Below are 12,469 nucleotides of genomic sequence, written 5' to 3'. Positions count from 1 at the left end.
AAGGATAGTAAGGATTTTGTGAAGGATCAAACTATAGAAGGAAGTGAAATTATGATATCCTTTGATGTAGTATCATTATTTACATGCATTCTCATTTCTCATGGGGTACAGTGTGTAAGAATGGCTTTAGAAAGAGATGATACTTTAAGTAGTAGGTCTCTTTTAAGTGCGGTGAGGATATTTGCTCCGCTGTGGAACTTTGTCTTTCTAGCACCACTATGGTGTACCAAGGAGTTATGTATAAGCAGGTTCATGGCACAGCCATGGGTTCTCCCATTAGCCCCATAGTAGCGAATTTGGCCAAGGAGGAACTGGAAAATAGGATTTTCGATGGGTTAGAGTTCCCCATGCGCAAATGGAAAAGATATGTAGATGACACGTTCACCATTATTCAGAAGGGGAGAGAGGAGGAAGTACTTCATTTGCTTAACAGCTTCTCCCAATTTATCCAGTTCACCTCAGAGGTGGAGGCAGCTGGTACCCTCCCATTTCTAGATGTATTGGTTTCTAGAGCAGAACTTAGGCTTAAAACAACAGTGTTTAAAAAACCTATGTGCCGGAGCCAATACATCCACTATAGTTTGGCGCAAACTATGCAACATAAGAACAGCATCGCTAAGACATTATTAGATAGGGTAGAGTCCCACTGCAGTACCTCTGAGGATAGAGAAAAGGAAATTAGACGAGTCACAGCAGACCTTAAGAAATGCGGCTACCCCCAGAGGGTCATGAACAAATATATAAGAGGGGATGATGCCCAGGCAAAGTGAATCGTTTGTGCCAGTTGCCACCACATACATTCCCTACTATCTGGGCCTTACTGAGCGTATAACAAGAGTGCTTTGTGAATGCCAGACATGCTGTGTGTAGCTGCCAGGGCGTTGGTTGCATACAGTGGTGTCCCAGGTTAAGGACCCTATAACGAATGATTTCAGTAGTGGGGTCGTATACGTGATAAAATGCCTGGATTGTGGGGAGTGCTATGTGGGTGAAACTAGGCAGCAATCTAAGGATTGTCTGGGGAGCACACGAATGCCATAAAAGCCGCAGATTATGGAAAGTCTGCTGTGGCTGAACATTTTTGGGAGAAGCAGCACCAGATCTCCCCAGAGGATGCGGTCATCGTTGACAGGGCACATGGGTTTTGGAACCACAAGTGGCTTGAGAGCTTGCGAATCGGTTCATCAGACAATAACACTAACAGAGACAGGGGTATGCATATACATCCCCTCTTTGAGACTGTGGTCCTCAGTACGGATGAACGGTTTTGCTTTCCGTGCTCCCAAGCCACTTCCGGTTCTAATATGCATGAAGAGAGTACCGCCCATGTGCCGGCTGAACCACGTGTGGAAGTTCCATGAGCCTGCTATTTAAGGATGTGTTGTGTAAGTTTCAATTTACTGTTGAGAAAGGAGCGGATGCTTCCGAAAGCTACAGTCTAGTTTTAGTGCTTTTATCTTATTATATATTTTAAAGGTTTTATATATTTATTTTAATCCATTTTAAGTTTTATATTTATTATAAATAGATTGTTTGTACTATATTTTATTTTACAGTATTAAAATTAATTTTCTTAATTCAATTTAAACGGTTGGTGTACGAGTTTATTATTGGGACATGAGTTTTCCCAACCTCAGAGACCTGTTTCAAGACAAGAAGGTGATTATCCCCTTGTATAAGGCAATGGTCAGGCCACTCCTTGAGTACTGTATACAGGTCTGGAGGCCTCATTTTAAGAAGGATGTAGAGCTGTTGGAACGAGAGAGAAGGGCAACAAGATTACTGAACAGAAAAAAGGGTTGCTCTTATGAAGAAAGGCTTAAGTTTTGCAAATTACAGTGTCTGGAGACTAGGCACCTGCGAGGTGATCTGATTGAGGTGTATAAAGCCTTGAATGGTTTGAGCATGCTCAATGCTGATGGGATTCTTCCTCTTGCTCAGAATAATCACCTGAGAGGGCATAAATTCAAATTGAGGAAAGACAGATGTAGAATAGATATGCGAAAGTTTGCCTTTAGCCAGTGGGTGGTTGATTTCTGGAACAAACTTCCATCTGTCATTGTAGAAGTTGATAGCTTAAATAGATTCAAGGCAGAACTTGGCAAACATCTGGAGTGAGTGGAGGGGTGAAATAAGGGTTTTTTTTTTTTTTTTTTGGCTGATGCTGCATAAGCTTGCTTTCTTACATCATATGCCTCTACTAATGCTATATAAACTTTTTTATTCACTTAAATACCATATTTTTCTAAAATTTGAAAGAGCATACTTTTAGGTATTTCTGTTGTATGATTATTCAAGATCAACAGATCCTCAATACAGGAGAACAACATCATCAAATATTAAGAAATATTTGATCTTCATTCCTGCTTGGCATAAAACTTGACTGTACTTCTCTAAGATAATTGCATATTTTTTTCCTGGTACATTAAGGAGTGAAATTCTGTTGTAGTTTCCATATTCAGCTTTAAACTTTTTTTCTACTACCCTTTTTTAATACTCTACAAATAAAGCATTGTTTCAATCATCTGGAAACTGTTATTCAGAAAATGACCTCTGAATAATGTAACTAATGTGATTTCATTTTTTTCTTCAGCTTTCAGCATTTCATTTTCGTCAAATCCTGTCACCCTTCCATAAGTTATATTTTCTGAATATCACACTAATGGATGGGTGATATACAGAAAATTCAGGTAGTGTTCCTAGTGAGAAAACTCAATTATTTAGATAGAGTGATATTCTCTATCTGAATAATTGAGATAGTATCCAAAATTTATACAGGGGGTCCTCATTATCCAAGGATAATTGGTTCCAGAAAATTCCACTTAAAACGGGGACCAAATTTTCACGTGTATCATGTACTTGTACGTAATAAAAAAAAAAAGAACTGAAAAATGAGACAATTATTTTATTAAACATTTTTTATTATAATATGTTGAACAAAGTTATGTCCTGATCATATTAAGTTTACTGAAGTTACACTATATTTCAGTTTTAAAATATCGATTACTCGTTCTCCACTTCTTTTATGATGTATAATTTCTAATTTAACATCTAAATCAAAACTTTTGCAGTCTTTTTTTCATGAAATTTTATCAACACTGCTTTGAATGCATGGTTAATAAAAATAAGAAAACTAAGAATTCACTTAATGTAAAAATTATCAAAAATATCACACGATGTGTCTGATATTTTTGGTACTACAGGCAACAGTAAAAAAACTGACTGTAGATAAGGGGAGTTGAGTCAACAGGACGCTTGCAGGAATAGTAGGACAGAAATAGTTAAGTGTCTAGTGGGGTGCTTCAATGTAAGTCGAAACAGAGTACATAAATACTATTATATATATTTGCAATCTTGCAACTGCGGGGACTCGGATATTGGGGACCTTCCCCTGTATTTATTAAATTCATTAACTGCTGATGTCACCAAATGAAGCATGAAGAGTAAAATAAATATAGAAAATTTTTAGTAAAAACACCACAAAAGTAATAACCCCAAATTAAACATTAAAGTTTTATGAAAGTGTGCCGTTACTACCTACCTTTGCTTCAACAAAGAAATTTTTGTCTCTATTCGAGGAAATAACTTGAACCAAACAAGAGAAGGATGTTGCCAAAACAAGGTTTGCTGATAGAATCGTGCTGCAGGACTGCTATCCAAGCGGCAAAGCTATAAATAAATGCAAACATGATTGCCTGGATACTTTTATTAAAAATATTTTACCACTTTTAAATTATAAATGCAATTAATTTTATTATATCAGAACCTTTCAGTTATAAAGTAAAAATATTCAAAATGTATCAGGAAATTTCTTTCGGGTAAGTATACTTATACAGGCTTTCATGTAGTGTCTCTCCAAAATAAGTTTTTAATAGCCAACCAGAATGAGTCTAGTTAGTTACAACATGATTAAGCTTTCTTGTTTTATTAATCTTTTCCTCATGTGTATTCTCTAACACATGACTTCTGATAATAGTTCACTTAAAAGGAACTTGCATTCCTAAAGTCCTGTTTAATTCCATGCTATATGTTTAGTTTTAATTTCGCTGTAGTAAAAACCTACAAAAGAAGAATGCTTCTCTCAGAAAATTTATAATTTTAAACTTAATATTTTCCTTTTCACTTCAATCTATATGAATTACAGAAGAAAAGAGAGAGAGAAGTCATAATAAGAAAGCAATTTTCCATTAAAGTTTGAATGTTATAACTGCATATATTATTTCATATAAAGACTGGGTATTCATTCTATAATTAGCAAAGGGATGCAAAGAAAACTTATATTAACTGGGTGGGGGGAAAGAGGATTAAAATCCCTAATTACTTATATTATTCCTAGTGTAATGCCAATTCAATCCCATACTGAATATAGCCACACCTGAAAGGTACAGCCATTGGAAGCGAATTTATTCCAGTTACATACAGCATCTGCCTAAAGGTAAACTTCATGAGATCAAAAATTATCTTACTACACAATATTCTATATTTATGTTCTGTTGTTCTTGTGTCAATGTCTATTGGACAATATCTTCTCACTGTCAGATGACAGTGAGAAGATGTTGTCCTCATTCATTTTACTTATTCTCTTCCAAGACCCTTTAGTAACTTTTTGTGTTCATTTATGACTTCTGTCTGCAATTCAAACAGAATTTCACCCTTTCTGGGGGGCAAGGACGACTGTATCAAGAACTTTACTACAATCCAGGTATAAAATATCCAAGTTGTTTCTTGCATCCAAAGTTATATCCTGATCAAAGTAATAAACTAGGCTGGTTGGGTAGCACTTCCCTTAATGAGCTCACGTGTTAGGGAAGGACGCTATGTGGTTGTTTTCCACTAAGGTTATTATTATATTAACACCACTCTTATACCACATGAAATTAATAATATAGTTTATTAGGTTGTTCGCCTACATTACTATACATTAAGGTGATGTTTGGGGTATCTTACCGATTCAAGACATCATCAGACCATGCTGTTGGGAAAACAGAAAATAGAAAAGGTTACAAATTTTGATTATTTTAGAATATTACTCATGTGTGATCCCTTTATGATTCAATTCTTATCAAGGTGGTCCTGAACTGTGTCATTAACCACAGACTATGATTTTGCCTGCCACAAGTAAGATTCTGTTAGACCTATAGACTAGTTCTTCATACCTCATCTATTCATCTATTATGAATCAGAAAGAGTAGCACTTACTGAGTTCAGAGGATCATCCAAGGATATAATATGATCTCAATAACATTTTAAAATATATATACTTCAGTCGTACCAGAGGGACTGATAAAGAAAGAACAAGGTTTGAGTAAAAATCCTTTAATACTAGTTAAAGGCAAGTTAAGAAAACAAAACAAATGTGACACAGGTGCAGGTAACAATCAGTTGTTGGGAGTAGAGGCTTGTGACTGTAACTGTAGTGTTTGAGTATGAAGCATGTGCCAACGTTTATCATTCTGGAGGATAGCTGCTTCCATGATGGGATGGATGCGTCCTCCTTTATTTCAGTTAAAAGCACCTGGACAACAGGAAATGTGGAGTGATTCCAACCAGATGCAATGACGGTAGTGTTGGGATTGATCGATTATTTCAACGTCGCAGCGTGGATTAACTAGCATTAAAGGATTTTTACTCAAACCTTGTTCTTTCTTTATCAGTCCTTCCGGTATGACTGAAGTATATATATTTTAAAATGAATCCGGTAGACAGAGGCCTTTTCCAACTCAATAACATATCTAATGGTTTAGTGTACCCACATCCTTCTCTGGTGGCCTTTGCCTCCCTCAGCTCCAGTAATTTTTTTGATGACATTTCCAAAATAGTTATATCATTTTTAGAGCAATTAGGCTTCAATGATTTCCATGGATGTTCAACTTTAACGAGAATCAATTTATCTGCCACTTTAGTTAGATTATTTATGATTCCACCACTTTGTGTAAAAAGGCTTATCTGATTTACTTTCTTCTTTTTTATATTTATGCATGATTTGAACCCTTTGTGCCTGTTCTTAGCTCTCTCTTGGAAGTCATTTCTCATACTCAGATTTTGCTTATTTCATCCCAATAGTGGTTTTGTTAATCTGAAATTATGCCATACTTTTTTCTTTTGTTCAATTTATGCTACCAGAACTCTTGCCATCCATTCAGTAATCTTTTGCAACACAAGGTAATTTACAAAAGGTAATCTTTTGCAGAACAAATATGTTGCCGGCATCTAGGATAAAATTCCATTAAAGTAGGCATGTCAAACTGGCAGTCCTCTGACATTTGTGTGGCTTCCAAGTGTTGTCAACTTCCACAGGTTGACGGTTAAATCTATATGAAAATAATGATAAATGGTAATACTTAAAAGAGATACACTAATACAGTGGATTGCGGTTATTTGAGTCACCGGTTAATCGGGGCAGCCGTTTATTTGGGGCAAATCTTAAAAAACAGAAACCAATTGAGAAAATAGCCAGGGTTTACTTCGCTTAATTGGGGCAGGAGACCGCAGCACTGGAGATTACCCTACAATTGTCTCCAACTGTACCACATGGTTCAGTCGAAATTCTGGAGGTCACAACCATTAAACAATAAAAACAATTAGCAGTCACCTGTTTATTGGGCTTTTCTGTTAGCGAAATCTATCATAAACGGACAGTAAACTCGATCTTACTGAATTTGCGATAATATCGACAGCTGGAATTCTGTGGGTTATGGTGAAACATGTTTACACTTCCATGAAATCTTCAATCATATAAAAAAATTAATTTTTAGATCTTCTCTTCATTCCTATTTTTAAAGCTTTGTAACTAGTTACTCCGTTTTCACTTGTGCATATTGTGTTACTTGCAATTTGTGTGTGCCGTGTTCTTTGTTATTGATTGCTTATCTTTTTACTGTTTTAAATTTTAACCCCCACCCACAAATGTCAGTGAACAGAAATGTCAGCTAGTTCGTATGTACATATTACAGTACGTATTAATTATTCCGATTATCACGTATCATTTAATATTTTAATTGGTAAGGTAATAAAGGGTAAATTTGTGCTTAATGTATCTTTGCTTTTATAACTTGTGGATAATATTCCTCCTATTCTCGCTAATTAGAATCGCTGTTTAATAGAATTAAAATTCAATTCACAAATGTGATCACATAATGACCAGTGCTTACTGCACATCGTATAGTGAACGGTATTTTACTATGTTGAGTTCGTCGTAACATGATTTGATTGTACAGTGAACCAATTGTAAAGGGGGAGTTACATTATATTTTTAATTATTTACATGAAACTTCGGATAATTGGGGCAGTCGCTTAATCGGGCCAAAATGCGCTACTCCTGATGTGTCCCAAATAACTGGAATTGACTGTATAATATTTAAAGAAAATTCATAACCCATTCAAAACACCAGTGTCATGAGATCATATATATTTATGAGCAAGTGGAAATATTTAATATACTGCTCTCAGTAATGCCACTAGTGTGCCGTATTCACATTAAAGTGCCTCCACAAACCACATGCGTGTGGTCCACTAGCCCTCTGAGAACTGTTTGTGCAACCAATAAATGCTTCTGAGTTTGACACCCCTACATTAAAGATTTTCCATAATGTACTGCTAACCAACAACAACATATAATAGACACTAGTTAAAAGAGCTCAAGAAATACCTTAATCTGCTAAAATCCCTAAATTTGGAGCCTATAGCTTTCCAAATGGGATGTGGTGTGGATGAAATCCCCAAACCATTTTTCCCATTGTCGAAAATTGATCATCCGATCTGGTTTTTAATTTAAACTCTCCACCACCACCTTTGGATGCAATTTATTCCAATGATCTATAACACACTGCCCTCTGGTAAACTTCATGTGATCTTGCCCTCTGTTACTCCTTAAGATTTTATATTTGCTCCCACTATACAAAAATACAGTCAGGCCTTGGCTGACTGAGGCAAAAATTAATAAAATTTACATATGCTATTAACCAAAAGATAGAACTATGGAATAATAACAAATGGGCAATTTTTGGTATACCTAGACCTTAGTTATAATTGAAGGCAATATTTTATACACAGCAGCTATTTGCATATTTAGGTAATATTTGTAATTCTGTGATTTTGCAAATTTCCATTAATAACTGAAAGTTCATGTACAGGCTCTCAGCTGCTGTTGGTTGGTACTGAAAATTGTCATTAAGGTGAAACCTTTCTACCAAGACTTAAGTGATAAAGCTTTGAGGTGTTTTGGATCAAGTTGACCATTTCAGGTACCTGAAATGGTCATGCTGAGGTGATGTCAGAGATTGAGTCCCTTCTTCCTGGCCTCGCTCCCAGTGCCCACCGGATGGAAACTAGGGGTTGGTGGTGTTCCACATGCCACAGGCTAAGTGGCAGGTTTCTGTAATATTGCAACTGGTCCAAATTCTATGGTTCTGAGAGATTCGCAGTCCCAATGAAGTGAAAATGGTCCTTGACTCCTCAAAGGATGCTACATAGTCACTAAGGTATTTATTCCATTTGTGACAAGAAGAGAGGAAATGTCAGTCAAGTTTCAGCAAAGCCTGATTGGATAAGGGGCTTATGCAGAGAGTAATTTACTCTTTTCGTATTCACAAGTTCTTATACCCATTTTTAACTCTCTTCGCCAGTAATTCCTCTTATTCAGGTTTTCTGGCAAGGGAAAAAAAAAAAAAATTGTAAAAAACCACTGATTATTCAATGAGCTCTCCAGTTGCTTCAAAAATCAAATCCTGCCTGGTGCTAGTCCAAGATTTTCAGGTCTATTTGAAATAGAGCTATAAATAATGTAACTTTAACAAGGAAATCACACACTCGCAAGAAAGCCACAGGCTTTTGTTGCACTAGAAGAAAGAGAAAAAAAAAACCATCACGTAAATAGGAAAATACAAACTATATGCTACCCTCCTCACATCACATGGAGGAATGCTGCCCCTCTGTGTTACTAGGCAATACTAGGTGGTACATGACTCTCGTCAACTGGTGCAATACCACCACTTTGTTTATTGGAGGTTTGAAGTGGTGGAACCCATATTTAGTCTTCAGAGCTTAATTTCCGATAAACCCTTCCTCATCTCTTCCATCATGCAGTATGACTGATGTCTTTTGAGGTTAGGATGGACACCATGGCGAGATCCAAACTTCCTTACATTTCAAGGGTACAGCTCTAAAATGGTGTTCGCAGGCCAGCCGCTAGTTAGTACACTGGACCGAACCTATTGGTAACTCTCTAGGAGGCTTCCGGATCAGCTAGTGTATAATCTTGCTACCTCTACTCTGCCAGATAGTGACTGGAGGGATTCCAAGCAGTGTGTATGTGGGGGCATTGCAAAGGCCACACTATGTCAAGGATCTGGGTATATTCTTACCATGTGTATGCCATATCCAAAAATTTCATTACTTCATACATGTCCCCCCACTTTTTCTTACTATTGAATATACCATGAATTGTCAAAGTAACAGAGCAAGCTTATCTGTGAAAAGATCTAAACCTCGCAAACATTTCCTAGTTCATTCACAAATATACACGTTCTCAGTTCTAATCTCAACGATATCCATTTACAGTATGCCAAACCACATGTACTTTTTCTGACAGAATGACAGTATTCAGTTGATTCAACCACTGCTCATCTCAGATACCCAAATTATTCACTGTATGATTCCTTTTGCCTCAAAGTTGGTCTACTTGTGCATATGTCCGTTCCGAATTTTTTTTTTTTTTTTTTTTTTTTATGTGAACCCCAAACACGAGAGGTGTTAAAACCTATAGTACTTAGTACCGTGCTTGGGTTGGAAGTTGAGAAGACGAAAGAAGATATTTGTTGACATTGAACTTCTGTAGATTGTAATTTTCAGGAAATACGCATGAAGGAAGGTTGTTCCAGAAAACGGCAGTTGAATGAATAAATGAGGAAAATGAAAAGTTGGTTCTGTGGGTTTGAAGTTGGACAGTAAATGGATGTTGGCTGGTGGCGGCACGTGTTCGGACTGTTTTGAAAGAGAGAGCGAGAATTATACAAGCCAATTCAGAAGAACAGTGCCCATGGAAGTATCTGTAGAAGAGGCATGCAGCAGAAACAGTAAGTCTATGAGAAAGCGAGTGGAGAGACTCTGTTAGAGATGAATCATTAATTAACCTAACTGCCCTCTTCTGAATGGAATCAAGAAGCCTGAGAGAGGTTTTGGGGGCACCACCCCAGATGTGGGAACAATATTCCATTGCAGGGCGGATTTGCGATTTATACAGAGTGAGCAGCTGTTTGGAAGAAAAGTAACTCCGAGAGCGAAAGAGAAAACCAAGTTTTTTAGATACAGAAGAAGCAATATTTGTAATGTGCTTGTGCCAAGAGAGATTAGAAGTCAGGGTAATCCCCAAAAGAGATATCATTTTGCCTAGAAATCGGAGTGTCACTAAAGATAAGCATAGGAGCAGAAGAATCCTTTTTGCGAGATATAAGACAAGATTGAGTTTTAGAAGGGTTGAAATGAACTAAGTTTGTCTTTGCCCCACTGGAGAATTACCTGAAGATCGGCATTTAAGGAATTGGTAGCAGATTTTCGAGAAGTTGAAGCTGATTGAGCAGGACAAGGTTTCTCAAAATGGAAAGTGGAATGCAATGTGCTATCATCGGCAAAACTATGGATAGGATTTTCAGTCAATGGAAGAAGGTCATTAATATTCACTGTATGATTCCTTTCGCCTCAAAGGTGGTCTACTTGTGCATATGTCCATTCCGAATTTCCTTGTCAGGGACTTGGTAACTTGGAATCTCCTCTTTTCAATCTTCTCTGGCTTAAAATCTCTCTACCTCATTCTGTCAAATTCATTTGTTATCTCTACTGTTCTCCCAACTCCACTTGGAGCTCTTCGTCTTCCTCTCTCTGCAACTTGACTTTTTCCAGTCCAACTTTCCTAACAGTGAGGTAAGTTTCCTTGGTGATTGTAATGTTCACAGCTCCAGCTGGCATCTGTTTTCTAGTCACACAGACCCAGTTGGTCAAGATGCTGAGCCTTTTGCAATTACTAATGACCTCACACAAATTGTTCATCTATCTACCAGAATACTGGACAATCCTAACCATACAGCCAACACGCTGGATCTTTTTCTTGCAAATAACCCTTCTAAGTACACGGTAGAATTGAGTGGTCCTTTAGGCACCTCAGATCACAACTTGGTCATTGTCTCTTCTCCAATGGAGCCTTTAACTCCTTGCTATTCCCAATCTTGTGTTGTTTGGCATTAAAAAATTCCCAATTTCATGTTGTTTGCAAAACGGGATGACCTGCAAAATTTCTTTTCTTCTTTTCCTAGGTCGGATTAATGTTTCAAAACTTGTGATATCAACATTTGCTCAGATTGTGTCAGTGAAATTATCCTTGTAGGAATGGAATCCTTTATTCCACACTCCACTTTAAAATCTCATCCTATATCTAAACCTTGGTTTTCCAATAAATGTGCTAAGGATCTTCATGAGAAGAATGTTGCATATTGTAATTGGCTTGTTTCCAATTCTTCAGTTTCATTTTCTGCCTACACCAAAGTTCACAACAATTGTTATTGTTGTTTGTTATTTTGGTTTTTTAGGAGCATTAGCAACTAAGGCCATATTGCTCCGGGATATGCGATGGTCATTCCCTGACCTTTCCGCATCCTCCGTATTTGGTGGTGATGGGCTCGAACCCCGGTCTAATCAAGAAGCGTGTGCTATGCATGCACTGGTGCTCCTTCCCACCTGGCTACGGAGGAGCCAGGCGGGAAGGAACAGCAGTGTTTGGACTGATTAATAACTGTTTTACAGTTATTAATCAGTCCAAACTAGATTTTGAACATGCTAAGAGTAGAAAACTTGCTTCTTGCCCTAATAGTAGCCAAGCATTCTGGTCTCTTGCCAAAGCTATTGGCCGCAACTTTTGCCCATCTCTGCTACCACTTCTGTCAAAACCGGATGGTTCTATTGTCACTTCAGCCATGAATAAAGCTGACCTGCTAGCATCCCATTTTTTTTTATTTCCAACTCATGTATTAATGATCTTGGTAAAACACCTGACCATTCCCAACACGCTGCATTAAATGCTCCTGTGGTCTTCCATCAAAAGGATGTCAGAAGAATTTTGATGAATCTTGATGCTAAGAAAGCTCCAGGTTCTGATGGTATTTCTCCCCATGTTCTCAAAATCTGTGCTCCTGAACTTACTCCTGTTCTTTGCCGCTTTTTTCACTTTCTTATTCCAAAGGTGTTTTTCCTTCTGCTTGAAAATTTGCTCATATCCAGTTCCTAAAAAGGGTGACAAATCTCTCTCATTGCAATTACTTCTACTCTTTCTAAAGTAATGGAGAAATCAATTAACGACTAACTCTTAAACTACCCAGAAACCTTCTGCCTAATCAACGATCACCAAAATGGATTCTATCAGTGTCAATTCACTGGTGATATTCAAGCTTATGTTATCCATCTATGGAAAAATTCAATGGGA

The 12,469-nt window shown here is 37.2% G+C and overlaps 1 protein-coding gene across 1 annotated transcript in view; it reads right to left on the bottom strand.

The window, feature by feature from the left end:
- Window positions 1-12,469, bottom strand: part of hd (humpty dumpty) — a 117,439-nt gene that overhangs the window by 99,993 nt on the left and 4,977 nt on the right. Inside the window, exon 2 of the mRNA XM_090379416.1 lies at window positions 3,542-3,669. Coding sequence (XP_090235542.1) covers window positions 3,542-3,669 — 128 coding nt within the window. The remainder of the gene's footprint in view (window positions 1-3,541; window positions 3,670-12,469) is intronic.

This window comes from Mastigoproctus giganteus, chromosome 8 (assembly GCF_048544385.1).
Source record: "Mastigoproctus giganteus isolate SK-2022 chromosome 8, ASM4854438v1, whole genome shotgun sequence".
Classification (NCBI taxonomy): domain Eukaryota; kingdom Metazoa; phylum Arthropoda; class Arachnida; order Uropygi; family Thelyphonidae; genus Mastigoproctus; species Mastigoproctus giganteus.
This window is presented reverse-complemented; position numbering and strand designations above follow the sequence as displayed.